The sequence below is a fragment of the Danaus plexippus genome, chromosome 17 (assembly GCF_018135715.1).
Source record: "Danaus plexippus chromosome 17, MEX_DaPlex, whole genome shotgun sequence".
In the NCBI taxonomy this organism is placed as follows: Eukaryota; Metazoa; Arthropoda; class Insecta; order Lepidoptera; family Nymphalidae; genus Danaus; species Danaus plexippus.
Genome location: NC_083548.1, coordinates 5,483,261 through 5,510,955, shown reverse-complemented (window position 1 = coordinate 5,510,955; position 27,695 = coordinate 5,483,261). Strand labels below are relative to the sequence as shown.

Below are 27,695 nucleotides of genomic sequence, written 5' to 3'. Positions count from 1 at the left end.
ATATGACATCTATTTTTTTTAATATGTTAATGAGGTTGTTGTTAAGACATTGTAAAAAAATATTAGATTAGTATACTTTATTTGTCATGAATAACATTTATGTATTAAAACTTCTCTTTGTAACATATTAAATAGAATAAAATATTAACTAATAATATAACTATTTTTCCAGCCTTAACATATAACAATGGCAGGTAATAACAAAAAAAAAATAAGGAATTTTAATTAATTAAATAATACATTATCTAGCGTCATTATTGGAAGTCTGCCTGTTGAAGGACAATTTTGGTAACAGCTCGCATTCCACACTTTGGAATGTAGGTGGCGCTATTTGTGACTATATCGAGATTAACGATTAGTGACTATATTTAGCTAGTCTATCTTCTCCCGTTGAGCGATAAATTCATAACTAATAATAAAAAAAACATCGCTGTATGTGCTTTATTATGATGACCAGTTGACGACAGTTGAGCCGTTTTATCTTTATCTTCATTTCTATGTGGAATGCTTTTTAATTTGTCATCGTTAAAAATAACTATCCTGTTGCTAACTACTGTATTTATTGGACTGTATTTACTTAAATAGTATAATGCACTTTCGACTTCATTATATGGCAGGACATCTCTCGGTAAACTTTCGAACATTGTGTAATTGTCCCCTCCATCTGCTAAAAATGTTGATGTTATTATTTTATACTCATAGTCTTCTTTTATGGCTTGAAGTTCTTTGCAATTAGAGCATATTGCTCTAGCACGTATTACTCTTGAACCCACTTTTTTTGCTAAGTCATAAGTCACATCCATTCCTGACATTTGTAAAAATTGTCCAGGTGCGTCGAGAAGACGCCACGACGCTACAGAATGCTCCAGCGCTTGCTTCAGTATTGTACCATTCATAGTTATAATACATAGCGAATCACTAAATGGTATGACGGTAATTAAATCACCTTTTGTAATATTGAACGGTTTAACATTATCGCTTATAGATGTTCGTATTCTGCCGCCAGCAATCACTGCTATGTTAACGTTAGAATGCACATTATCATGTTGTTTTGTGTAGTATACAACAGCGTCAGTGAAAAAATTTCCTAAATTGCATTCCTTGAGACGGCACGAAACTCCATCAAGAAACACCATCGAAGAACCGACAACCTCACTGTTGATTTCATTGACTTCCAGTTTATAGCGCTTGACAATTTCTAGAATAATTGGGTCTTGTTTGACGTTATGATTTAAAAGGATTGGGTTTCCATCAAAATTAATTATTTCTCCCTGAGCATTAAATACCAAATGTAGTCTTCCTAGATATTTTGTAAAAGCATATGCTTGCACGACTAAAACCGTTCGTCCAGATTTTTGACGTACCAAAGTGGGATAGGGACCCTCTGAATATTCTGGAATTTCACTCGTATTTGTATTCGTTAAAAATGTATTTGAATGCCCTCCTATAACTAGATCCAGATCTTCTACCTGTTCTGCTATTTCCAAATCTTTTACGAATCCGGAATGTCCAAGAGCAATTATTATTTGCACACCCAGTCTCCTTAATCTCAATGATTCTTTTCTTATAGCATTGACCTCTTCCTCGTATTTAACATCATTTTTGGGCGCCAGAAATCTTGTATCTGGCGTCAAATAGCCGATAATTCCGATTTCAACACCATTTTTAGTTAGGACAACAGATTTGTGTAAATTAGATTGTTCTTCGAGTATAGGTACATCGTCCAGAATAAGATTAGCAGCTAGAACCGGACAGGAGAGGTTTGCGATGAAAGGCACGACGCCGTCGACTTCTTCATCAAACTCGTGATTTCCAAGAGACTGTAAAAAATTAATGGCTGTTAATAATTACATATATTAAAAAAAATTCACAAATTTAAGTGTTGTTCTAACACTGATACGTTAAAATGAAATCGATTAAAATTTCAGTAGCGTTCAATATGGTACACATTATACAGTTTCAGTGATACGTATGTATTTCCACTGAAATTGATCTATTTATAGATGATACAAAAAGGCGTTATGTAAAACATGACGAAATCGATTAATAATGAACCTTAATGACACATTTTTGATATCTCAGAGTATTATTATGTAAAATATTTGAACTTTGTATATATGTATATATATATATATATATATATTACGAATCAGGTGCTACTTCGTGTAATAAATATAAAGGGAATGGTGATTCCAAATTTTCGAGGTTATATATTTTGGAAGCGTACCTCAAAATGTATTGCATATATTTTAAAAGGCTGCTAACAAGGTTTTAAATTTCATCATATATTCAATAACCATTTAGTACCGTATTTAAAATGAATGACTTCATATACTTTAATGCCAGTGTTTATATTATTGTGCTATATATTATTTATGCAATCAATATTTTGAAATTTATTAACGTCGTTAATGAATATTTTCGTCAATTTTATTCAAATTGGTTAACAACTTCAGCAATAGCTTTGTTATAGGAAAAATAAAGCTGAAGGACTAAAATTAAAGAATATTCTCAAAAAAGTTTATTTCCTTCTTACACGTAAATCACATTTACAATACACAAACTTAAGTATTTAGTCACTGTATTCGATAACTAGTAATACTTCAGTTCAATTTAAAGTCTACTTTGTACATTCAAGATCAATATTTTAGGACTTTACATAATTGAGTTAAAAACTATTTAAACTAAATAAACATGCTATGGACAGGAGAAATATCGTTTTGTTTAATAATATTCTAAAAGCACCGTTCGTCGCCTTACGAAGTAATTTCACTCTGCCTTCAACTGCTGGTAAAATTGGACTGTGATTTTGTACATAGTACAACGTAGCTGTTAGCTCGCTGTAGTTTAACGCGCGCTTTGGCAATCCCTCTAACATATTATAGCCATCTCCACCATTTGAAAGAAAGTTAGGCATGATAACATTGTACATTTCAGTATCAACCACTCTGCTATATATTGGAACGCTGCAATTCCAACATCTTGCGTCAGCTTTTGCGACTCTTGAACCAGCTGGTTTACTCATGTCATATTCAACTAGGATGCCAGAAACTTGTAGAAATTCTCCAGGATAATCTAAATGAGTTAGGTTTTCTACAGAATGTTCTAACATTTGCAATAATATTTTACCGTTCATGGTGACCACGACAAGTGTTCCTTCAAATGGCAAAACTGCAATAAGATCTCCTTTAGTCACTGGAGCTGGAAAATCAGCGTGGTCTATTGAAGATCGTATGCCACCGCCTTGAATAACAGCAATTGGGACATCTGACCATTGTTCTCTACCTTCATAATCTGACACATAACGATAGATCATAGCGTCAGCTATCAAGTTACCCATATTACACTCCTTATGTTGACAACTTAGACCATCTAACAGTACCGAAGTATTGCCTATGACTTCTTCGGTGTAATTTAAGACTTTGTTTTTGTACTTATCGACGATGCTCAGCATTTCGGGATCTTGAGGAACAGTTTTATCTAGAAGTATCGGCCTACCATCTGCACTAAGTAATTCTCCTTTTGAATTAAAAACCATATGTAATTTACCAAGATATTTCGTGTAAGCATATGCTTGAACTACAGGAACTAACTTTCCTGACGATTGTACGACATACGTTGGGTAAGGTCCCAGCGATTTTTCTGAGTCTGGTACTGTGCCATTCCATAGGAATGTGTTTGTATGACCGCCAATAATCAAATCCAAACCGTCCACTTTTTTTGCTATCTCTAAATCTTTCAAATATCCAGAATGTCCAAGGCCAATAATTATATTAACCCCTTCTTTTTTTAATTTCTGCACTTCCTCTTGGAGTGCTTCGACTTCTTCAATATACTCAACATCATTCTTCACAGCCAACACTTTTGTGTCTGGTGTTAAATATCCTATCACTCCTACAGAAACACCTGATTTATTTAAAACAACTGATTTTCTCAAATTAGTTTCCTTTTCTAACTCAGGAACTTTATTTAAAATTAGATTAGCCGCCAATACGGGACATGTTAGATTTTCAATAAAAGGCGTTAGTCCGCTAACTCCATGGTCGAGCTCGTGGTTTCCCAGAGACTGAAACAAGTTAATAACATAGCAAAAATTAATATTATACCTATAATATATAAGGGAAACATAATGTTAAAATGTATTTTGTTCGTATTATTCTTTCTGTTCAATATTTTTTCGCGCATTTTCAATTTGAAACAGTGTATTTTAAAAAATACCACTGCTGTAGTAGGTGTGTATGAAATTAAAAAAAAAGTTCAAAATGTATTAATTTCTATATTAAATTTCGAAATTTATAATAGATACATTTTTTATTCAATCGAGGGCCGTTAATGAATATATTTATTGTTCTCTCATTTATGTTTGTATGTATCTATACGAGTATACCTCAAAGTATTAGCTGATTAGCATCATTGTAATGGCAAATTGATTATTGATACATTTGTTTAGGGGGGCGAGTATATGATTTTATTAGCAGTAGTGATTTGTGGGAAATCAAAAAATATTTTACGTCATTTACAAAAGTTTAAATTTTTTTTAATGTTAATGGTGATGACACAAATGTCTATACAGATATGGAATATCGATTCCCCCTTAATCGTTCTTTTATGAACTTGTAAAAGATTGAAATAATGTTTCTTAATATAACCAAAAATCCATGCATTAAAGCCTTATTCCATGCGGAAGTAATCACGTGTAAGGGCTTGTTAATAGGTTGAGGATTAGGTATAATCAGTATGTTATTTAATAAAGATACAAGTATATACTGATTTTGAATGATTTCAAGCGTTTTAAATTAAAACTTTACATTACTTCAATTATAATAATAGCTTTAAACCGGACTACAAAATGCAATAAAGTCAGTGCATAAAAAAGCGAGTGAAGAATGAAAAATAAATAAATTACTTTTCTCTTCAACCATTTTGTACATTTACTTTTAATCACAATTATTAAGTAAATGTTATTTTTGTAATTAATATGTTGCATTCTTACCTTTTAAAACATCAATAAGGTGTGACATTTCGTAAAACAGTAGAAGTAATAAGATGCTTAGAGAAACTTTTAACGGTGATTTTATGCATCAGAGAGTAGGTACATATATAATGATATAAATAAATATATTTTGTCAAGTGATACATTCTTTTCATTTATGGCTTAAATATTTTCTGTATTAAATTAATACGTTACAAATAAAACTAAGACTAAACATATCTACAATTTTTATAGGAACTTCATTTAGTTTTTAACACCTTTCATTCTTTCAATGTAAAGAAAACCTTAAAAATACTAACACGTATGCATAAAGAGTGTCTAAATTTCAAAATTAAGATACTCCATATACATATATATAAATAAGCAACTATTTAATACTGATATTTAAGTAAACCGAATTACGTATATTTGAGTTTCTATTCTGTGATTTGTGTTTTAAAATTTTACGTATTATTATAAATAAATTGCGCTGAAAAAAGATATTATCAACATAATATGTGAGATTTTCGTTGGCATAACGTTGTTGACATTCGCCATAATTATTCGATTTTCAATCGAGGGACGCACAGGACTCATTTTCTTTAAATACTCAAAAGTACATTGAAATTCATTATATGGTAGAGGAGTTGCTGGCAAATCTTTAAATACTGTATATCCATCTCCGCCCATTGAAAGAAAGCCATTCAGAAGAATGTTGTAATTTTCTGTCAAATTTATATTAGAGTAAATAGGAATATTACATTTTCCACATAGAATTTCGGTATGTTTAACTCTTTTTCCTGGAGACTTAGATAAGTCGTACACCACTCTCATACCGGACATTTGCAGTAACCTTGCCGATCCACGACTTTTTCCAAAACTGGCAACAGAATGCTCAAGCATTTTTACAATATCAGACCCATTTATAGTAATCTTTACAATACTACTGTCATATGGCATGACAGTGTACAGATCGCCTACAGAGATATTAAAATACTGGCCCTCATGAATGATTGAGGAACGAATGCCTCCGCCTTGTAAAATTGCTATTGGGGAATCGGTCCAGCCACTTCCAGTATATTCTTTTGCGTATTTATTAACTATTGCATCAGTTATCAAATTTCCCATATTACACTCAGACATCCGACATGATAGACCATCTAAATATACTGATGAGTTACCGGCTATCGTTTCTGATATCGCGTACACTTCATCCTGATATCTTTCTACAATAGCTAAAACGTCGGGGTCTTGTGGTATTGAATTGTTTAAAAGGATAGGATTTCCAGTTACATTGACTATTTCCCCGTCAGAGTTGAAAGTTACGAGTAACTTTCCCAAATATTTCGTATAGGCATAAGCCTGCATGACCGGAACTAGTTTGCCTGATGCTTGTTTTACGTATATGGGATAAGGACCCTCTGGAATTTCCACGTCCGAAGTCAACCCGTTCCATAAGAATGTATTAGTATGACCTCCAATAACAAGGTCTATACCGTCTACTGCATACGCTATATCTTTATCTTTGGTGAAACCTGAATGTCCTAAAGCTATCAAAATATTTACACCCTCCGTCTTCAAACTCTCAACCTCGCGCCTGATCGCTGCAACTTCATCAATATATTCGACGTCGTTCTTTATTGCTAAAAATTTCGTATCAGGAGTTAGATATCCGATTACGCCGACTTTAACGTTATTGATATTAAATACAACAGATCTCAACAAGTTTTCTTCCTTTCTCAACTTCGGAACTTTATCAAGTATAATGTTTGCAGCTAAAACTGGGCAAGTTAAGTTCGTTATAAATGGAGTTAATCCGGAGATTCCATTGTCGAACTCATGATTGCCCAAAGACTGAAACAAATTGAAATTATAATTTTGACAATGTGTAAAAAATCATAAAAAAGAAATAATGTTTATCAAACGGAGGAAATACTTTAAAATTTAGTAAAAAAAATATATTTTTACATATAGTATAAAATATAAGAAAGTATATTTATTGTATTTTATTTAAGAATTATTTATTAAATTAAAACATTTTGATGTTCAAGTGTGAATCGTTAAATTAGTGGCTAGATATGAAGCAGATACATGGATTTGTGTGGTGTTATTTGAGAACATTAACGATAATTGAATATAAAACAATTTTAAAAGTGAAGAGAATGATTAATTACACATTATATACATTTCTTTTTCTTTATGGAATGTTGCACTACTAGGAAGCCGAACTAGAAACAATTAAATAACGAAAATATGACACTTACCGTAAATTTTAGTAGTGATTTGGAAAACAAAATGGTACATATTATAATTAACCACTTTTGTTTGAACACAGAGCTACTCAAATAGGTACACACGTAAGCACATGTAACAAATGATTTGACAAGTGGGATTTCGTAAATGGGTAAAAGGGTTTTGAGTCAATAAGACAGGATTGATTTATTTAAGTATAAATTTTAACGAACAACAGCAATTGTAAATATTGTATATATAAATATTGCTAAAGATATTTTAGTTGAAGCAGCAGAATCGTGTTCGTTGAATTCTGGCACATTTAGTAAGACTATTCTATCAGCTATTTCCGGATACACCGGACTTCTCTTTTGAATAAATTCTGTTACCGTTGCTACAGCATCATAGCCCAAATTTTCTTTTGTTAAGTTCACTAACATGGAATATCCATTACTAACACTTACTAATGTCGAGGGAATTATAATTTTATACAACCTCTCTTCTTGTAACTCAAAGAATTCTGGGATATCACAATCCCAACAGCGAATTACTGCACTCATCACTCTAGAACCAGGATCTTTAGAAATATCATAGATTACTCTTATTCCAGAGAATTGGAGAAATTGTCCTGAAGTATTGTTAAGTGTATAATTTGCTACCGATTCTTCAAGCATTTGTTGAAGTAGTGTTCCAGACATTGTGACCGTCACTAAGTTACTTGGTCCTGGTAGAAAGTTTATTAAATCGGATCTTCTAACTGGAAAAGGCCTAATCAATGGTGATAACGTGCCAGATAACGATCCTCCATTTATAATAGCAATAGGGGCATCAGTCCAGTGTTCACCTTCATATCTGGTAGCGTAATAAAACATCATGGAATCTGTTATTAAGTTACCCAGATTGCACTCTTCTTTCATACAATTGCTACCATCTATGACCACAACCGTATCGCCAATGATTGTCTCTAACGATGTTGTTTGCTCATCAGAATACTTTTTGATAATTTCAGACATATCAACACTTTGTTTTATAGTTTTATCTAGCAATATTGGGTTACTTTGTGCGACTTTAAGATTTCCTTCAGGATCGAATACAGCGTGTATTTTCCCTAGATATTTATCATATGTAAAGGAATGAAAAATTGGTATTTTCTTACCACTTTTCTGAGTAATTATTACAGGTTGTAAGATTTGTTCTAATTTCATTTCCGTGTTTGATCCATTTGAATAAAACATATTTCTGTGCCCGGATATAATTAAATCTATATTTTCCACTTCTGTAGCTATTTCTATATTTTTTTCGGGTATTGAATGCCCTAAAGCTACAATTATTTTGACTCCTTGTGCTTTCAGTTTAGTAGCTTCTTCTTTAAGTGCTATTACTTCATCAATATATTCAATATAGCCAGTACTATCAAGAATGTTTGAATCTAGCTCTAGATATCCAACGATAGCTACTTTTACACCATTCATATCTTTTACAATCGATTTTTGTATCTTTTGTTTAGTTTCCATAGAATTTACAATAACATTACAAGCCAGGACCGGGGAATTTAAGTTATCCAAGAACGGCGAAAGTCTACTTGATCCTTTCTCAAGTTCATTGCTTCCGAGCGACTGAAAAATAATAAAAACGTATATAGAGCTAACTAAATTATCTTTTATCGAATCATATAAGAAATTTGACAATAAACATAGAGATACGATATCAAATAACCTGGATAACGTACAGACAAGATATAAAAATAATGTTATTTTCAACGCCTACATAACCAGACAACTTGTTTAAAAATCAATAAATGCGATAATGAGGCGAGACAAAATATGTTTTGCATTCGACCTTATTGATTTATATTATAAAATATTATCTCTATGTACTGTCTATTTCTTACATTGTACTCTATTTAGCAATATATAATTTTTTATATGGACATATAGGTTTGTAATATTAAATGTTCATGCTATAAATTAGTATGGTTAATGTAAATAATAAGGACATAATTGATTATATTAAGTGTTATTAATTCAATGTTACTATGAAAAGATTCTGTTTATTAATTAATATTAGGAAGGAATTTACTACAAAGCTGGAATTAAGAAGTATACAAATTTATTACTTAAACATAAAAAGGCAATGCAATCTGTTAGATATTAATAAAGCCTTTGTTTAATTTTATAAATGAATATAACGAAACTTACATTGCCAGGGTGTCTTCGGCGGTGTCCCAAACTTACTTGCTCGGCTAAGCATTATTTGTTAAAGCCAGACATCAAAGTGCAAACAGTGTACGTACATGATATATCAAAGACATTAGAAGCTCTATACCAACACTTCAAAACACACAAACAAAGACGGGCTCAAACACGGATAGCGAACCAAATAAAGGGTCTACTATAGAAACATACTTGATTCGGCGTATACAGAAGCAGTGTCATTGCATATTATATACTAGGACATGACGCAACAAGTATTGATTTTCAGCAATACATAACGCCCTATGTACAGAGCCTGTAATATTAAATATAGCTGCAATGTCCACGATAGAAAATTTCGCTATGAACACCCACACTACTTGATTGACTTATTTCAGCTTTGTGTGCCGGCTTTATTAATTCAGAAATTATTTCTGCTTTATGCCGCGCTCGCAGAAATATTTTGTACTGTTTTTATCATTTTATAATTGAATGTTAACAAAGTGATGGAAAATTCCTTTAACTATGAAGCGTCATCTTTGGCATTTTTTATTAAAGGTTAAATCTCGTTTCTCATAGGTATGGATGTTATATGAAATGATAAAAATTTCATGCCTATAATTACTAAGAGTGGATGTTTCTTTTTATTGGTAAATGCTAACTCATAAAAGTCATACAAAACAGGTATACACAGCTTTGTCCACACGCCACATCTTAGCGCCAGTACGTAACGATATAAAGACATTCAATGTACCGACTTACATTTATATTGAAAACAATATTGACACAGAATAGAGGCTTCCCATACTTACAACAGCATCTGGTTGTAGAGCGTTCAAGAATTCCGCAGCAACCTTCCATTTGTAGATTGTGAACCAGGCCGTGCCTGTGTAAGTGTCACCAGCGTTTAGATATAAGACGGGTGGACCTTCGCCGGATGCTGCTTTTCTTCGTGCCTCTTTCACTCTGCAATAATCAAGCTAAATGTACAATATTCATACCATGAAAACTACCTACACATATCCTCTCGAATACACAAAATACGTGTATAAAATTTTGATAAACAAAAATTAATTAAATATGTTTAATCATGCGTCACAAGAGAAATAACGAACAGAAATTATTTTCCCGTTCATTTACGAAATGTTTCCATGAAACAAAATTATACAGTATATATGTTGCATATGTATGTAATACACAAAAATTGTTAAATGAAGCAGCAATAATTCCAAGCGGAAACAATGTGTTTTTTTTTAAATATTTATTTGGTTTGGCTTCCATTACTCTGCATTGTCAATGTTGTTACTGTTTTCAAAACAATTGCATTGTATCCTAAAAATTTTAAGATGTGTTTGAAATAAAGAGACTTATTCTTTTGTCAGCTTATCCGATTCACTTGTGTTGCCGTAAAATGTCAACTGAACAAAGAAAATAAATCACAACTTAAAATGGTTCTATAGTAACGTGTGATATATACTTTCACAAAGGAACTGTTTATTATAAAGTTATTTTATTCATTGTTCACGAACATAATAATCTCGATCTATAATTAAGTTATGGAATACAATGAAGCTAAAGTTTCTCATAGTTAAAACGGTTCAAATATCTCGTATAGAAGGTGCAACGTTTTTCAAAGTAATTCTTACTTACACAGTCGCTACTCTCGGGAAGCCTCCGTAACATTTTCCTGCTTCTCTATCGAGTGTGGTGCAGGCCCCGCTAAGCTGCGAGGTCTGTTCAAATCGTGCATGCATATCATTGTTGTGAAGTATTAACAGCTCGAAATTTTTGCCATCATTCGAAGGAGGTTTCACTATACTGCTAAAACTCAACGTAATAGTGGCCAGTACCGTCGTCAGGTGAAATAATATCTGAAAATTGCGAACAATACTGTGTAATCATAGCTATGAAGCCGACTTAAATTAAAATAATCCATTATAATTATAATCTCTCACAAATTACGTTACGATTAATAAACAATGGAATAATATAAGGTGTATTATAATTATAGGTCATTAAATTAAAGAATACATTAATTGCCTTCTCCAATTCATTTATCGCTTAACCGTTAAGTCGATGGTCTTATAATTATTCGAAGCCATATTAAATGGAATGCATTATGAGTTAAGATTTAAATAGTATTCTTAGATTTAAATTGTATATTTAACGAATTAGTTTGTGTATATTATAAATAATTTCAAAGTCAACTTCGAGTAACTTTTATTTAAGCGCAAAACAATTCTAAGTGCCTTCACTCCTGATCATAATATTGATTTTAAAGCACCTTGTATATTTATAAACGATATGCTTAAAACAAGTTTGTATCGTCAAACTGTGTACTAATAGTATTAACGTAGGTTATTGATTGAGAAACGGGTAACGATTCGTATGAATGACGTTTGAAACTTGTGTTAAGCATACCGATATTTCAATAAAATTATGATTGACATCTTGTTGCGCCTCAAGCATAAATAATTTAAAGTAAGCGACCTATGAAAAATATATTAGCAGTATATACATTGAAAATTGTATTAAATAAAAAGGACATTAAACTAGTATAAATTGTTGTTATGTTATTGATGTGTAAATGTATTTTATTTGTTAAAAAGTACTTAAGAAGAATCCGAGTATTTTATTTTACATATAAGGCATGGTTGTTGACTATTAGAAATGTAGAAAGATTGATATTGAAGTTTGGAATGTAGAAGAAATTTTAAGGGGAAGCTATTCGAAGTAATATTAAAACACAAAAGAAAAGGGTAGAGTAAAGGTACGACTTATATTATGCAATATAATCCCTTGAAGAACGGTTAGGTGTGTCATTTTGTCTTATTTAATGAACATGAAAATGTTGTTTCATTAAAAATCATAAAAACATTAAGCAAAGTAAACAGTACACCCAAACGAATTGGGAATTCCTTTTACCTGTGCCTTTCTTCCATGAACTTCATCCGCTGTCTTTGAAACAAGTAAAAAATACAATAGATATATCTTAGTTGAAAGTCACTTGGTATAGGGAATAAGGATATGCACCAGTGCTCTTAAACGGTTAAGGGCGAGATTGAAATTGAATTTCCTTTAGAGATCTGGCGTGTCGAGAGGGTTTAATGGACAGTTTAGAATGTTAATTTGTAAGAACCGAGATGAAGATATCTCTCAAGCAAGGATTTAATTTAAATGGAAATTTCAAAGCAAAGTAAATAGTTCAGCATATATTTTATAATGTACATTTTTATACTAGATTGGAAAAGATTTATGAAATAACAAATATCTTTGGAATACGTCATCAGGTCACTTCTCTTATGATATTTAGAATTAATTAATTATGCGAGCGTTTGAAAATAAAGGTGAAAAATATAGTAGCATTATTTCTGTTGTCAAAGCATTTGTTTTATTAAACAGGAGTAAGATAAAGTGTCATACAATTGTGTTTTAAAACAACTCGATTTCAGGTTATCTACCAAATATGGTTCCACTAATGTTTTATAAGGTTTTATGTTGATTGCAATATGAATTTTAATATTAGTGAATGATGTCTTAGAGCGTTATACTGAAGAGGAAAACCTGTCATATATACATATGTATATATCACAAAGATCTCAATCACGTTTCAAGCGATGGAACTTCCTTTCGCATTAATTAATATTAGTTACGTGACTTAGGGATGGCACAAGTAAGTTGTTAAAAACAATAACTAACATTATGTATATATATTCATATTCTTTATGTCATCTGTATTATAAATTTTATAATTATTTTGCAATATAACGAATTGGTAATATCTGGTATGTAATTTAACGTCTGCCTTTGTTGTCTTCTCGTATATAAACTGTATAGTTTGACAAGTTTACGCAAATACGACATAATAGTTTCACTTTATCTTTTCATATGCAAATATTGTTCATCTAAATATAACAAGTACTATATCTCGCTGATGTTCTCAAAGGAATATTGTTTTATACAAACACATATATGTTTATTAAAAAGCTAATATATAACTTGTAGAACTGAGATTATAACTATTACGTTCGCTGTACGTTTCTAGTTTATTTAGTGTTTATATTTAGGACGTGAATCAAATTGAGTACTGTAGTGAAACATTTCGTTTAAGAATCGCGAACGCTTGGAAAACTTCGAATCGATTAGAATCGACAGTAATTCAGCTGAGGCGAAGTAAGTTGTCTAAAGCAGGTCGAAGTATATCGTTACAGTCTCGTCCTAAAAAAATCGATTAATTTCTTGAGTAATTTTAAAAATAAATAAACGTAATATATTTTCATCGAATTGTTATACTAACATCGGGGCTTTTGTCCCTTTTTGATCTATTAAATTATTATCAAAAAAATTAGTTTTGGATCTCAATAGACATTTTAATTTAAACAGTGATTTGGTCTTTTTATGATCCTTGGTTGTTAATTGTATTGTATTTAATCGTGTTTTGAATGAAGCTCGTGGTATTCACTTGATTATTTGTTCAAGGTTTCTGTGATGCCGATATAAATTAGGAGTTGCCTTCAACCTTTGCGAGATTTTATCTCAATTAGTTTGTTCTTGTGATTAAGAGGGACGTTTTATATAAATTGTATAAAACAATTCTCCATTTAAAACAATTCTCCATTTATAAAAGCATTAGTTTATACATGTTTTCCTCGATGTTTTTTATTTTAATTGATGTTATTCACATGTGCCTTATACATATATTATTAAAATAACTCAAAGATAATTTAAATATTGTGTTAGAAGGAATATCTTCTATTTTTTTTATTCAAATTTGAATATCTCCTTTGAATGGCGTTGGTTAATAAATATAAATTAATTCTTACCTGTAGTTAGAGGTACGATTCAAAAGGTAGTTTTAATTATAAGAAGTTTATTTTAATCGGAGTAGTTTTCCTTAACTTGTTTATAAATAAGAGAGGCGGCTTGCTATAACTTGGCTCTTAAGAAGATTTCTAGAAAGTATGGACGAAGTAGGTCACCCGGTGCTGAGTGAAATAGATCGATCTCTGACGGACTACAACACATAACATCTGGGTGATAGTTATTGAAACGGTTTTTATATGTCCTTCTTATATAATGTTTTGTGCTCAAGCAAGCGAAGTTTTCAAGTTAATAATATAAATGATTTATTGTTTGTGTGACATAATAATAAATAAAATATAACTACAGATTCTTAAACTTATTACCTTGAATCGTAAAAAGAACGAAATCCCACCGTGACGACCGTCTGTCATAAAAAACTAAAACCAATGTCACTGGGTTCTTGGTTACTCTGTTTTATATAGAATTTAAAAAAAAATTAATACGTAATCAAGATATTGTAATGATTTTTAAGGAAATGTTTAATAAGTATTCCAGTCTTATATACAGTCATATAATAAATAATATTTATATATGAAATAAAGAAAATCACGATAAGTGAGAAATATTTCCTTGTTCTAACTAACAAGGAAATAATTCTGATGATGAATTTTATTTATTTAAATAATATTGATGAAATTAATTTAAAATCTTGCGTATAAATTTCTAACGATCTCGTCCTATACAGCTTAGTTTTATTAATAATATTATCATGAAACGTCCTTAAAGTATTTCTGTTTCATAACTAATTTAAGGTAAAAAAGCCTTCCCGTGGGATCAGGGCGAGTGGATCCGATGACGTGAAAATTAAGTTTGAACCCGAACGAGGCTGGAAATATGTGGGCTCTTTTTATTTTTAAACTCTTCGGCTATAACTGAATCTTGGCATAAAAAAAACATCCATACTTTATTTGGATGGTGAACACATAAATGTAAATTTTGACAGTTATGTAATATTATAATTAATTATTTTTCATCTTAAATGTAATATAAAATAAATAAAAAAAAATGTCCTTGTGAAAAATTCAGTGAATTTAAAAATATAATGAATTAAAAGTGAAGAAAATTATATTAAAAAAAATTATTTATCAAGGTACAGTAGATTAGAAAATTATCAGTGCTTTTGATGATTATTTGATCATTAACATAATAAACATGTGTTCCCAATCGTTATCAGGACAGATTATAATTAATACATTTTACATGTCACTGACGTCGTGGTGGCCTGGAGGCTAAAGGGCCCGCCTCTCGGGCGCGGGTTCGAAACCTAGCAAGTACCAATGTGATCTTTTCCGAATCATATGTACTTTCTAAGAGAATTTAGACAGAACTGACGGACGGTGAAGTAAAACATCGTGAGGAAACCTGGTCTTATAATTTCAAATTATATGATTGAAATCTCCAACCCTTCTTAAGCAAGCGTGGTGATTAATGCTCTAACCTTCTCCATGTGAGAACAGGCCTTTGCTCAGCAGTGGGCTCCTATAGGCTGATGATGATGATGATGATGATGTCATTTCACTGTTTCTTTCTATTTCATTAATATATTCTTAAAATTTTCTTAAATTATGTCTCACGAATTTTTTTAATTAATCCATTCTGAAGTCTAATTACGTATTATTCTGAAATAAAGTACGTATTAAAGTTGTATGGATTACTTTAAATTTATATATGTAGGTATGTATACAATAAAATTGGTGAAGTTATAGGAAGTCAATGTTGTAATACTCTTAACCCATTTAGTAATTCATAAAACAAAAAATACATGACTACATGGTCAGAAATGTTAAAAATAGAAATAATACAACAACATCATTCAACATCATTTTCAAAGGAATTGTAAAGATTTAGCATTCATGACGTAAGCTTTGGTATGGCGATATAAGAATTGATGAGTGATGATAATAAAGTTAAGAGAAAAAGAAGATTTATACGAAATAATTAAACAAATTTTCACTTAACAGAAAGACAATTAAATTGTTTTCGACGATAGACTTGGACTATTAGTTACTTATTACCTATAATTTAAATTTATTCAAATAGGTATACGTGGATATTATTTTAGAGGCTTGACAAATTCATATACTAGTGTCCAAATAAGGAAATGTTAAAAGAATACTATGTACTGTATATATGTGCAAATGTATCTAATATAAATGCAGTAATTATCAGGCAAATTATCATTTGTTATCTGCCAACATTTAAATAAATACTATCATTTATATACTATTTAAGATTTACATTATTGTTCTGATAGACATTGAAAATGTTTGAAATATCACTATCATGAAGTTAATTGTATAGAATTAGACAAACATACTTCAATGTTGTGATAATTGTGTGGAAATTTTAACGAACCCTGATGGCTCAGATAGTGAGAAGCTAGTAGTATTTTTTATTGATCCTTTGTTTGGCTGAGGGTACTTAAACATACATACGAACGAATTAGGTAGAAACTATATCGTTTTCAATTTATAAAACATAAACTATATTTTAAAGTAACATCTAACAATGAGTTTGTGTTTTTATTGGGAAATAACATATGGAAAATTTGAGAAGATAAAGTATCCACGGCCCTTTTTTCATACTCCATAGCAACTAGTGCTTTCGCTGTAAAATTAATCCGGCGCTGACATCTCTCTAACAAAGTATAAATGGTGCATTGATGTTAGTAGTGTTTTGTATGAACTAGTTCGATATTGTCCTTTTAAAGGTGATTTATGTTGAGTGTTATATGGTCTTCGTTTTTTTTTTTTTATTTTATGAACTATAATTTTTGTATGAATTGGACTTATTGATCCAAAATATTAAAAGGTCGTTATTTTTGTTCCAGGAATGAGATTTCGATGTCTGTTATTTTTTTATGTTGATTTTTCAATGTAAAATTCTTTTCTATTTTTGAAATCGAAACGGTAGGAAAATGTAATGCATTAATTAATATACTAATATTAGGTGACCGTCGTTTTTTGAGTTAGGAAATAGAATTTTTATTATAAAGTTTTTCATATGCTTACTAAAATATCTTCACCCTACGGGCGAAGCGTTTCTCGTCTCTCACTCAATAACCAACGCTAATACTATAAAGTGCGACGGAATATTAATAAAAAACTTAAAGTCATCCGTATGGATCGAGACTATGAAAACTTGTGGTAAAAAAGCAGTGTATTTTATTCCAAGAAATTTGACCATTAATAAATATGTGCCGTTTGCTGAGTTATTTACTGTTCGAAAATATATTTAAAAAAAATGCTGTACTGCTATCATGTCGTTTCGTTTTAATATAGCAGTATTTCAGCGTATCTCTTGTTTTTTAGTAAAATCAGGTTTCATCATTTTATATCATCACATTGTTTGCATTTTTTTTAAGACAAATATATATTTTTATTATTATATTATTCATAAATTAGCAACATGAATGATTCAAACATTTCGTTTGATCAAAATGTGAGACAATTAGCAAGTTGTTATAAAATAGATTTCTATAAAACTGAGCTAAGCTGTGATTTTATATATTCAGAAAAATTTTAAAGCGTCGTATTTTAAAATAATATACATACATATCAGTACTACCATTATGATAATTGTTGCATTGTTACATAGGATTTGAATTGGTCCTTATAACTTTTAGTGTCATAAAGCACTTGCTTTAATAAACTCTACATTCTCTTACTTCCTTCTCACTTTACTTGTCCATCGATGTTGAATAAAAATATTGTATTAGTTCCGGCTCTATTGTTATGGATAATTGAGTCAGACAGGGGCTTTGTGCTTTACATAGCATGGAAATAAATCTATTGGATTGTTTAAGAATAATCTTATCAATACAGGGTATTCAAGTATAATTAATCATTAGTGAAAACACGTTGACAGTGGAATAAAAGGCGGTACTTTTTGTATATTCCTTGCTCCCTGTTGTTAAAAACTGTTTATTTAGCATGAACGCTGAACAACATGTAATTTGAAAAAGAACAGAAGCCGGACAGAGTTAATGTTGTTGGCAACGTATGAATTTCAAGTAAAACAACAATCCACGTCGCACTATGACTGAAACTTTAAATGGGCTGTTGTTGTTGGTTGTCGTTATAAAATTTTTGTTTTTATAAGTTTTAATCACATTTACAATATTAGATACGTCTCATTCTTGTGTTAATTATAAAACCACTGGTACTAAAAGAAATTTCTGTCTAAATAGGTTCTTTCACAAGTTTTTCTATTATCGTATCTGTTTTGTGAAACAGTTATTCAAACAGATTTTCATTTTAATATGTTATTATATATTTATATAAAATCAGCGTTATTATTATCCGCTATTGTTGCTTTCAAATGGTCTCTTATAATGGAAATGATGATCACGATAGTTTTTTTTGTATATAGTATATTTATAGATGGAATTGATATTATAAATATGATAAATAAATAGATTTGAGCAAATTGGAGGACAATTATCGATATAACTAATACAAAGCGTGAAAGATAATGAGGTCGGCGTGATGTTATGAAAACGAAAATTATAAATACGAAAATTATAAATACGATAATTATATAAATGATAATGATATGTAAATGATAAAATATAAGCAAATGCTTACTGTAAAGCTATTTAATATTACACGTAAGTAATTTTGGTACGTATAACTTCAACGAAATACATAAATAAGTATTTTTAAAGCAGGTTGCGTTAGGCTTCATTTCTAAAAACACGTGCTCATAAATAACATCTTATATTCATGATTCTTAAAACAAGTCGATCTCAATCTATACATATAAATGGTGCAAATATTTGTATTGCACTCACCATTTTAATAGTTAGTTATGCAGTTTCACCACAAGGCTCTATAGACTGCTAACACGTGCGTCTGGGACGGCGAGTGACGCTATACTACGGGTTTCAACTATGAAGCACCTCAGATATTAGTTATTGCGCGTGCGCATCTTCCTTGATATTGATAACCATAAACGCTCAGACGTTATCTTTTAATAGTTGAAAATAATATTTTTTTTTTATTTTAGTCGCAAAACCTTGAGGGTTTTTATATGTGTTATTTAATATCTAGCGTTTTATCGTCAAGTCACGTTAGCATCATGATAAGGATTTTAGTAAAAAAGGTTTGAATTGAATTTAATATTGTTTGCCTGTGAGAATTTAGTTTTCTCTACGCATTTCTGTCCCGGAATTTTTCGTACTTTATCTTTTGTCTAAATGATAAATCAAGTTAAGTAAATGTGAAGAAGTTTTAAAATATTTCAAAAATTTTTTAATAGCATTTTACAAATTTTAAACCAATCACAGCAAAACAAATTGCAATGCTATCGTTTTTACGAAAATTCGTGATCTATCCGTAATCGAACGACTGTATTTAAGTTTCCTATATGAGGTCTTTTCCGAAAATTGTCATTTGTTGAGTCCAAGAATTTTCCGGGCAGGCCGCTTCCGACCGAACCGCTTGGAAGTCGATGATAGAGGTCTATGTCCAGCAGTGGCCTCACATGGCTGAAATAGTAGCAGTAATAGTAAGAATGTTCTTGTTTTTTCTTATATTTAAAATATTATGTTTAATCAACTTCAAAAAAAGGTCACGTTTCTACAGTTTTATGCAAATTGTCACCACATATCTGAATTTCATAAATAATTTAATCAAGTCTCGATATTTTTTTCGACTTATTATTATTTGACTTCATATTCTTAAATATACTTTGTTTGATTAATAGTTATTCTGTTTCCAGAATAGAACTTTATCAATTTCATTTAAATTATAAGACGGATTTTTAATTTTTTTTTCATATTTTCATTAAAACCGTAACAGAAACTCTTCATTACATTTTTTTGGAATTATCAAGGATGATTATTGTACATTAATTTAAATTAATATTAAATTATCATCATATCAACATTTTATATATTTGGTAAATTTATTGATAGAAAGAAAAGAAAATTAATGTTAATTATATAATATTTTGAGTCACCATATTTGGTAATGAGGATTTTTGCGAAAAATGTACAAATTGTTTATGATAGTAAAATTTTATTTTATTTGTTTTGTTTTTTATCGTTTGAGCAACATTTTTTTATTTCTTGTGTCCATTGAAAGTGTCGGTTATTGCATTATTTGTATAAATACGTAAACTATCTATTTTTAAATCATACGTGAAGCGGTTAGTCTATTTTGTGAGAGAAGGCACAAGGGCTATAAAATCAAACGTCAAGCCTTACTCTATTATTAAAGCGGCTTCGGATTGGACTATAATGAAGGATACGTATGAGAAGCAATATAAAATCCCAGAGGATATTTGTGCGTCGGCCTCCAGACCGGACATAATTTTATATTCGCGAATTTTAAAACGCGTTGTACTAATATAGCTCACGGTTCCTTGGGAAACCAACATCCCCAAAGACCATGCCATCAAGGTCAACAAGTATTACGAGCTCACTAACGAACTCACTAAGAATATATTCGTTGTAAATTTGTACGCAGTAGAAGTAGGAGCGAGTGGTATAACAGCCAAATCTCTCTACAGCCTGCTAAAAGACTTAGGCCTGTCAAGAACTCACAAGAGTTCATTCTCAGAACGTGCGTCGAACGCAGCCCTAGCAGGTTCGTTTCAAGGTTAGGTAGAGAGGAGAGCTTGGACAGTGGAGGTGAGCCTTTAACGCGCGTTAGATAGGGGCCCCTTAAACCTACACCTGGGTCGCAAGTCCCAGGCACTGTTGAAGCTCCTGTCCCTGCAACGCGATGGACCCGGCACCCGAACGGTGAATCCATGGAATGCCGAGAGGTCTCGTCTCGTCTTCTATTTAGGGAATAAAAAGTTACCTAATTTATTGAAGGGTTTGGTATAAAAAGACTGTAAATTGTAATCAAGAGAAAGCACTATATAGATGAAGTAGATATAAATATTCGTCACTAAATATATACGTGGTCTAGAGGTTAAAAGCTAGCCTCTCGTGCATGAGGGTGAGGGTTCGAACCTGGCAAGGACCATTGTGATTTTTCCAAGTCATACGTATCCTCTAAGAGTATTTAGACACCACTGATGGGCGGTGATGGAAAATATCGTTAGGAAACTTGGACATATAATTTCAAATTATAAGTTTGAAATCGCCAATTTGCCTTGAGCAAGAATGGTGATTAATGCTCTTAGCTTCGCCATGTGACAAGAGGCCTTGCTCAGCTGAGGGCTCCAATAGGCTGATGATGATGATGAGCAACGATACATTATATACTAAAGGAAGTGCCAGGTTTTCGGCATAAATTACATTATTTTTAAAGTAAAAATAATATACCTTTATTACGTTTGACAGTCAGTTACAGTAATGAAGGTGGTCTCATACGGAAGGTTGTACTCAATTACACATCCGAGTATTAAAGAAAAAGATGAAACATTAGAAGTCCTTAGTTCCTTATAGCTATTTAGATAAAGATTTTTCTTTGATTACTGTTCATTTACATTCAAACAAGTTTGTTCACTAAAATAAGCGTGTAACCTTTAAAGATTTTAACGATTTTTAAAGATTTTTTTAACATTAACCTTTAAAGAATTTTAAGATTTTTGCCAATGTAAATGTAAAATAAAAAGTAAAATTACAACTCGAGTGTAAGCACCATATTTTTATATAAGAATTTTTACAAGGTGACTACTGAACTGATAAATTTATTCTACATACTTTCTTCTAAGTAGTTTTACTTAAAAACTATTTTATAATCTAAAAGTAAAAATACTCTAACTGTTAAAAGATAAGTAACAGCTGATTAAGCAACGTCGAAGTTTCATGTTTACCAAATGTGAACATACTTACATTCTTGTTGTTTTGGTTAGTGGTAAGTTACAAAATTAATGTTTCTAACTTTACACGAATTGAGTGGTTTTTTAAGCGTTATACGAGTTTGTATACAATTATAATTTCAAACTAGTTTCAATATATTTAATTCTTTTTTCAAATTATATAGACAGGTTTATTCATAAAATATTTACTTAAATTAAAATTACAATGTTTTGTAATTTCATATATTGCTTTGCAATTAGTACGTAAGGACACTTCAAGAAAATTATAGACTATATTTTGTAAATATATGTATCTACTTTCCTCTTAACAGAACTTTATTTCGCAATAGATTAATTTTATCCCATCAGTCTCCCAAATAAAATCGAACGACTATTAGATGGAGAATAAGATTATTTATCTTATTTATTCTGTGTTCAAGAATTCAAGCTATTATAAGCAATTTTTTAAGTATAACTGTTACTCGTTCTATTACATTTCATATTCATTTGTATTCAGAATTGCAGCATCATTTGACAAAGATATCGAGGTGTTTAGGATTCGATACTTTTTAAATTGACTTATATATTATATTATATCAAAGTGATGAACTAAATTTTCTGGATGCATCCCATCACACCCAAATAATATTGAAATTATATTAAAAAACGATATATCTTTTGTACTTATTATATTTGATTATTATAACACGTGACTACGATATAGTTCTAATTTTTTTTTATTTCAAAAGGTTGTGCCAATTAACAAACATATTTCTAAAATATGAACCAGGAATATATCGAATTTCATAGTCTTTTTCACAAAAATGAATACGTTACCGAATCGAACAATCGCTTTCTGATATAATTTTTCAATATTCGATGGCACAAAACAAATGAATAAATAATTTGGCAGTAATGGCATACATATACCGCTTCTCTTTCGAAATTATACTATTAGCTCTAGTAGGTTCGTTTTAAATTTTGTCAGGTAGAGATGAGGTGCTTAGACGACAGAGATGAGCGTTTATCACACGTTAGATAGTGGCCCCTTAAACCTACACCTGGGTCGCAAACCCAGGCACTGCTGACGCTCCTCTCCTCCAACCCGATGGACCTGTCACCCTCACGGTGAATCCACGAAATGCTGAGAAGTTTCGTCTCATAACGAAATTATTGCAATTATGTATCGTAAGAATTTTTCAGTGTCATGTTCCTTTTACAGATAATGTATTTTATTAAACCGAACATAAGCACCTGAAATAATATTAACACATATTTCATGACAAATACATTAAATAAGTTAAATGAAGTAATAAATCAATAATATTAATTTATATTCCTTTATTGTAAAATTTAGTCTGCTTTTTTTTTGTTAACGCTACAAACCGTCTTTCCAGACAAAATTAGTTTACAAACTGGACAGTTTCTGCTGACTTTGGTTATGTTTATATTTTTGCTTCATATATAATTTATATCTGGATACTCTTTAATTTTACGTATATTATTAAAGATTCTGCTTAAATAACATTATATTTATGTATAAGTAAGTAGAAAAGCATTTGTGTGTTATGCAATATAATATCAACAATATTTCAAATACAAAGTTATATTGTTTTTTAAGATTCAGTAATAATGCTTAAATTGAATCGTGTATTCGAAGTCTTGTTTGTCAAAGATGTTTAAAACAATTATTTCACTTTGGGCCATTACACAATGTATTGTCAAAAAATTTTTATTAGTTTATTGATGGAAATTATTGTCTCTTTTCCCTATCAAGTGTAGGAAACATAGCAAGCAATTCGAAGGGGAAAATATTAGAGTAAGACAACTTGATCACGGAAGGAAAATTTATGCTATTTCTATAATTCTATTGCACAATTATATTCATATAACTATATATTATATACTTATACATACATACACATGTAGATATTTTTTCAATATGCTCCTTTCTAGAAAGGAAAATAACTAAAATTATGAGTAATCAGGGATACAAATTTTAGCGTTCGATTGTATTACTTCATATCTATAGAATAAAATGTAATTAAAAATAAAATTCTAGTTCAGTATCAGTATATTTAATTTATTTTCTGTAATGCTGTGTATCTCTATAAAAATAAAAGTGTCAAAACGTTTCTTAACCTTATTCCTCATTATTATCGGAACAAAGCCAGTGACAATAAGAGAAGTCCCAGCCTAAACAATGCTTTCTTTTTTTGGTCGCACTACAATATGTGTCCGTCCACTTTGACTTTGCTATTCTGGCAGTTTGTGACTAGAATTATCTGACGAATTTTTGAAGTTTTTAACTGTACTGTTTTTATTTCATGGCCAAGTTAACGCTAAGCATTTAAAGATAAAACCTTGATTGTTGTTAGCGTACAATCTAATAGTGTGCCTTGAAACTTAGGTGTATTTCATTTAATGTTTTTATTATTTCATATGGGGAAAAAAATTGTAGTAATATAATCATCTGTGACAGAGGTATACGACATATATATATATATATACTAGCAATTTTTCTTAACAATACAAGGAGTGGACGATTACACCTGATGCAATCATTGACACAACACATACACGAAGGAATATGAATCAATCTTATATATTTTTTAATAATTAGAACATTTGACGGCTTATTATAAAGAAACAACTCATTTATTTATTAAAGATATCCCCGCTACTTATCTCTTTTTTATTTTTATTAACACTGTTACTGTCACTGCTATCAATTTTCAAATTCATTTTAGTTGAGGTTTTGGGGACCAGTTTATATTATGTAGAAAATCTCTATATTCTCTAATAAAACACTTAAGATGTATTCCTTATTTCTTTTTTAACACGTGCTAATTATTATTGAATGTTGTTATCAAATTTTTGTAGGAAAGCTGTAAAAATTTTGTTTGGTAAATCAGGTTCATATAACGATGGAAATAGTTTATTAACTTCTTTGTCTCATTTTATACTTCTGCCATTATTAGATTTTTACAAGTCATTTACGATTGTTACATAAAAAGACCCAAGAAATATGAGCGGATTCAGAATTGATGTATCACATAAGTCTTCGTATTACCCGAATTCGACCATGTGTCTGAATTCTCATATGTTATCCCTCTTTATTTCATTTTCTTCAACTTGTTTCTACTTACTAATGCGAGGCTGCTAGTTCTTGCTAGTTTTTAAATCCGATTTTAAAGTAAATCAGTGATCCTGTGGGAACAATAATTTAAAAAAAATAATAATTTCAGTTTCCCAAAATCTTTCAACCCCTATTTTATTCACAAATCAATTAGATAATATAGAAAAACTCATAGTTAGGTAATTAATTTATTTTTTATGAATCATTTAAAAAATTATTACTGATCTTTTTGAGGAACAACGTTTTTTTATTTCGTAATTAAAAAGTATCTGTGTATGTTGTAATATTTTATATGTTTTTATGTGCAGTGAACTATAAAAAATATATAATCAAATTAATAGTGTTTTTGAAAGAAGAACTAGAGTAAGGAGTCTTCCTAAAGGCAGATTTAAAAATAAAAGTAAACAGAGAAGACAAAAACAATGAAATTGGACTTAAAAGTTATGTGAAAATGACGAGTTGTTGTAAATTTACAGAGAAGTCCATTTAAATGTATGTAGGTATCACTAAACTGTCTGACCAGCCTACAAATATATAATTTTTTTTTACTAAAGTCCGTTCAAGAATTCTTTTGGTTTGTAAGAAATGTACTACTGTATAAAAGAATAACTTTTGACCATAGAAAACTTACTATTATATAAAAAATCTAAAAAGTTTATATCTCTTTAATATACTGTAATCCAGTATGTCGTTGAAGAAGATTCCTTGTTTATTTTAATTGTAGGTAAATCTTTTGGTTTCTAAAATATAGGTAATGCATTTAAAAAGCCTGATTTCCGTAGTTTTATTTTACTATTTCACCCCTTTCACTTTCCCCAAAATGGCATTTTGTATATGATAAATAGATAATATAATAACAGCATTTTTCCTCTCATTGGAAATCTATCATACCAAGCCTCTAAAATTGGACGTTATGCTTCAGAGATATGCCCTTCTTCGACAGACAATATTTTTGTATTTTTTCATGGCTGTCAGTTAAATAATTGAAGAGTGAGATACAAGTCAATATTGAAACTGTTTTTATTTATTTCAGCAAAAAATAATAATTCATTTGATAATAATGTTAAAGCGAGATAGCATAACGCCTATTTAATGAGGTTAAGCTTATTCTCCTTAATCGGTTCGATTCCAGCTTCCGAGTCAAATTGGTTTCAGATCAATCCCTGTTACTTTCAGTTTAACAAAGAATTGTCTAATGGATATTGTCATATACTCCAATCCAATACAGATAAAATTTTTATTCGCTCCGGCTCCATTGTGATGGAAAATTAAAATGGACGACGAATTTAAGGTTTTACGCAGACGGGGTATAAATAAACTCTTTTAAAAATACTTTTTGCTCAGTTGAATCCTTTTTTATTTCTAAAACGTGTAAATCGTAGATATTTTTACAGGTTTTAAGCAATCAATACCAATGTTATGATTCTGCTAATATAGAAACTTTTTTTAATTGATGATTGTTTTATGTCCCATAATCTTTGCTAGGATTTGATAAGTCGTATTTTGTTTTTTCAAATAAATACAGTGTTAGCTTTCCCATTTTTCGTCTGATGGATATCTGAAATTACGCTTAAAATATCTAAAGATCCATCCTTTATATTTAAGTAATATAAATAATAACTGCAGACTAGCTTATTAATAGATCAATAATAGATGTATTTTGAGTACTATTTCCAATTTATTTGCTTAATCTGATTTAAATTGCAGTGATTGAATGTTTTAATAAATTTTTAATTAGTTAAGTAATTAATAGATAAAAATATTTTTATTATTGCTTCGTTTTGTGTGCATTATATGAGTACTTTAATAAGTAGATTTTCCAATGTTTTTATATAATGGCAACATAGGTTTTATTCATACTTTTAATGGGCTCTGATGATACAAATGAGGCTCTTGAAAGTATTGTATAAATTATTAGTATTTTATATAGAAAGAGTTGTTGAACAAGTGAACAAGTTCCGAGAATAATATGATGCTGATTTAAAGTGCTCTAAGCGTTTTACCATTTTATTTAGAAAAATGTGACTGTTTATTTAGTTCCTCGTATATATTTTTTTCATAATTCTTTTTTAGATTTTATTAAAACGTACACGATGGTATTATTATTACATGAACTGGTTTATATACGGAGTGAATTTTACATTTGTACGGATTTTTTAAATTCCACTAGTGATGAATGAATTAACATAAATTACAGGTTAATACCATTGGAATTGTTAGCACAAAAGTTAACATGTTTTTTTTTTGCATAACCATAAAAGCAATTTAACACTTATAATTGCAATTAGACACGTGGTTGGAAAATACAATTATGGCAATATAAGTTCGTATGTAATTAAACATTACTTAGTATTCTAAACAATCGTCATACGATGAATATCCGTACTTCACTTACCATTTTTAAAGTTGGTTATACAGGCGCACCACGAGGTTTTTGAGACTGACGACACGTGCGTCTATGTCGGCAGCTGACGCGATACTGAAGTCACTCAGATACCTTAAGAGTCAAATAATTGCGCCGGCGCATCTTTAATGATAA

General features: G+C 30.3%; 1 protein-coding gene across 7 annotated transcripts; it reads right to left on the bottom strand.

Annotated features, from left to right (window-relative positions):
- Positions 1 to 60: 60 nt before the first annotated feature.
- On the bottom strand, positions 61 to 27,695 carry LOC116771168 (protein 5NUC-like). 7 transcript variants are annotated; one of them, XR_009752945.1, is made up of 5 exons: positions 15,698 to 15,840; positions 11,047 to 11,267; positions 10,209 to 10,362; positions 4,994 to 6,826; positions 3,936 to 4,066 (listed from the first exon to the last, which is right to left on the bottom strand). XR_009752945.1 is itself a non-coding variant. In XM_061523096.1 (4 exons), the coding sequence occupies exons 1-4, from the start codon at positions 27,552 to 27,554 to the stop codon at positions 378 to 380; spliced, it is 1,821 nt and encodes a 606-aa protein (XP_061379080.1). In that variant the 5' UTR covers positions 27,555 to 27,695; the 3' UTR covers positions 61 to 377. The 7 variants fall into 7 exon arrangements, 6 of the variants coding, with proteins under 6 accessions (XP_061379080.1, XP_061379079.1, XP_061379078.1 ...); XM_061523096.1 differs by lacking the exons at positions 3,936 to 4,066; positions 4,994 to 6,826; positions 15,698 to 15,840 and adding exons at positions 61 to 1,820; positions 27,552 to 27,695; XM_061523095.1 differs by lacking the exons at positions 3,936 to 4,066; positions 4,994 to 6,826; positions 15,698 to 15,840 and adding exons at positions 61 to 1,820; positions 19,052 to 19,204.